This window comes from Aplysia californica, unplaced genomic scaffold (assembly GCF_000002075.1).
Source record: "Aplysia californica isolate F4 #8 unplaced genomic scaffold, AplCal3.0 scaffold00683, whole genome shotgun sequence".
NCBI lineage: Eukaryota > Metazoa > Mollusca > Gastropoda > Aplysiida > Aplysiidae > Aplysia > Aplysia californica.
The window spans coordinates 17,869-21,310 of NW_004797953.1; the positions used below are offsets into that span (position 1 = coordinate 17,869).

Here is a 3,442-nt window from a genome sequence, read left to right on the forward strand (position 1 = left end):
CCTTTCTCAATAACTGATGCTTGTCGGAAGCTTTGTTCATCATAGAGATGCTTGGAATAAATCTGAAGCCTAACGAGGAAGAAAGAGTTGGGTATATAGTTTTTGATAGACGTCACTTCCGGTCGGCTGCGTTCAAATTTCCCTCGCGAATCCCTGGTTTCTGCGCTGCGTAGGCTACAGGTTTTATTTGGTTTTGTTTCGAGTTGCGGCTCCTGTCGTGTTTATTTTCATCAATGTCGTCCAGTCTGAAATTAATGGGTGCGTCTAAGGGGTATTGCATTGGGTCATTTAACAACAAAGAAGGAGAAGACAAGAAAGAAAAAACCCAACAGACCACCCCCCTCCTCTTTCCCCCCGACGAAAATCTGGATTGTGTTCCGACGATGCCGTGTAATTTGCGGGTCGTTATTCTCACCACCCTCAGCTTTCCCTGTCAGCGCTGAGATTAGGACCGCGGATCCGAGAGAATTAATGAGAAGACTATAATTTGGATGTCGAATGTTTGTTCCCTTTATGATTTTAGTATTTGATCTTTACATAATTTCAGAAATTGGTCTTCGACAGGTAATTGGGCGCAAAGTTAGATTGACTGAAAGTTGTTAAGAGTAAAAAAGATTTAAAAAATAAAAGAGGGAGAGAGGGGGACTAGCGTACGTTGTTTTGAATTTAATTTACAACCGTGTGTGATCTCTGTAAGGAAAACAAAGGTTGAAAAATAACCCAATCTTCCCGTTTTTAGAACCCGGGGTGGCGGTATTGATGTTAATTTCCGACAGACCGTTCATCAAATTTACAGCCGACGTCTCGGGCACGTCCGAGGAAAAAGCGCCGTTAATAACTGCTTAGATCTCATTGGGAAATCGCTTCTTCTTCCTCGGTTTCTTGCTTTTTAGTGCTTTTTCTTGCTTTTTCTTACTTTCTTGCTTTTTCGGTCTTTCTGGGTTTGTTTTTTTTTGCTTGTCGATTTGATATTGCCATTTTCTTTTTTAAAATATATACAAATATCTGAGGACTCTTTCAATTTCTCCACCTACCTCCCCTTCTTTCCTTGTTTAATTCTTTCTTCTTATTTTCCTTCACTTTTGAAAAATCATGAAGGGAATTGTTAACTTATCTTTCTTTCTTTCTTTCTTTCTTTCTTTCTTTCTTTCTTTTTTTCTTTCTTTCTTTCTTTCTTTCTTTCTTTCTTTCTTTCTTTCTTTCTTTCTTTTCTTGTTGATTTGGCTTTGCCGTTATTGGAATCCTATCCAATATGTTTAGACTCAAGTTACTTAGGTTTTTATGGAAATAGCTCCCACGGTGTTGACAGGGCAGTCGTCCCTTTGTGTGATGTATCTTTTTACAGCTCTTATTTTCTTGACCGTTGCGTCGGGTTTAGGAAGAATTAACAGGTTGGGCTTTGAGTGTTTGGAGGGCTGTTAATCCCTACTTCTTTCCTTACCCTCTGTTGTTTCTGTCTGTATGTCTTTCTTTTTCTGAAGACAAAGTGACTTTTATTGTGTTGATATGCTTGACTTTATTCAAACTCAAACTAAAACAAAATGGTGGGACTTAAAGGTTATTTTAAAAAAATAAAAAAATTGGGGCGCTTTTGTGAAGTAGAGGTGTGCGCTCGATCTGAAGTAAGATGTCTTGAAGCAGCTTATTCACGGTGACGGTCGGAAACACTGGAAGTCTGAAATTAGGTAAAGTTATTTTTTCTCTAAATATCGCGCGAGAACCGTGCTGTATCATGACGTCTTCATACAGTGCACGTTTGCGGAGCGAAAATCAAGAAGTTCGACGTTAACTAAAAACCAACGACCCGTGGTTGTAGGGTGGCACTAGTTTGTTCTACTCCTTCCCTTCTCCTCTGTTGTTTCTGTCTGACTGTCCTTTTTCCGAGCACAAAATGACCGTTGTCGTGTCGATGTGCTTCTCTATTACTTAACCACGTTCTGACCATTCAACAAGGCTGGAAAAAGTGCTGTTGTGGAACCGAACTTCATTATTTAAACCGACTTTTCGATTTTGTTTTCTTCATTTGGACCTTTAAAGGGCAAGCAAAAATATAAACACTGGGAAATATGCAAATTGGTGTTCCTGATTTGTGTATGATTGATCGAAATGTGCCACATCATTGCATTTAGTCTGCTGCTGATGGGACATATATGTGCGCTTCAGCTTTAAAGAGTTAAACAAAGCAAAACGTGTACAACCATGTCCTGGCTCGCTCGGCACCCGCACTATTTTCTTTGACAGTAGTGATTTTGGATTTGCGCTGTCTTGTCTGCGACTATACGTTATTTAGCAACCATTCGCTTGTGTCATGTGGATGGATGGCAGGTGCTCTTGTGTAGTTTGCTCCTTCTTTCCTTTCAAACATCTATCGGCCTGATCTCTCCTCCTTCTTTTTTGTGTTTGTTACTTTCTTGTAATACCCCCAATCTCCGGCTTTTATTTGACCCATTTGCGTTGCAAGTGCTGTAAAACTCTTACTGAAACAGTTTATATCATGCTTTCCATCACCAGGTTTCGGAAATCATGAGCACTCTCCAGACAGCGTTCACTGCTGCCTACAGCAAAACAGGATCTACAGCCGGAGGAGGGGCAGGGGGAGGAACTGGTGGCAGCAGTGGGACCGCAGGCAACACCCCTGTCACGCCCACCACCCCAGGCACCGCCCCCAACGAGCTGTGCACCTCATGCCCCCTCCATCAGCTGCATCGGCTATGTCAGGAAATCACAAGTGAGAAGGGTTTTGTTGTTGTTGTTGTTGTTGTTGTTGTTGTTGTTGTTGTTGTTGTTGTAAATACATACATTCTGTAGACTTTCAATTTATTTTATTTTTTCCCCTTCATTGTTTTATTCTTTTTACCTATTTCCCTGCAGTTTTGAAGTTCTTTCTTTCTTTCAGAATTGTGAAAGCCTGATTTTTGATTCAATGTTTCTTTGTTTCGTTCATTGCTTCTGATCTTTTTATATATTTTTCATTCATTGTTTGTTCGTCTATTTCTTGCTGCTTTCTTTCTTTTCCTCTTTTATCCCCCCCCCCTCCCCAACCCTCTTTTGGACTTGCCTGATGGACGTATTTCACCTATTTGATTCTTTTGTTGATTTTTCCTTTGTTGAAACATTGTGTTGGGGCGAGGTGCTTGTTAGATCTATAACGTTATTGTCTCTTGTTTGTTCCGTGAAAGTAATATCAAAGAGAAGGCCGCCTCGGGCAGTCGACACACGTAATTGGAAAAAAGAAAGAATAAAACTGCTGGATGGATATTGTTTGGGGGATATGTCGCAATAGTTTGTTGTTTGTGGGATAAAGATGCCAAAGATGTTTGGATAATAACTCGCTCTCTTTTGTCTCAATCTCCTGATGTAATGCTGCTGACGTTTCGTGCATGTGGATTAGGGGGAAGGGGGGAGGGAGGGAGGGAGGGAGGGAGAGAGAGAGAGAGAGAGA

General features: G+C 40.9%; 1 protein-coding gene across 1 annotated transcript in view; it reads left to right on the top strand.

Moving 5' to 3' along the window:
- LOC101860446 (TBC1 domain family member 1) overlaps positions 1 to 3,442 on the top strand; it is a 44,231-nt gene that overhangs the window by 8,840 nt on the left and 31,949 nt on the right. Inside the window, exon 3 of the mRNA XM_005108365.3 lies at positions 2,512 to 2,728. Coding sequence (XP_005108422.3) covers positions 2,512 to 2,728 — 217 coding nt within the window. The remainder of the gene's footprint in view (positions 1 to 2,511; positions 2,729 to 3,442) is intronic.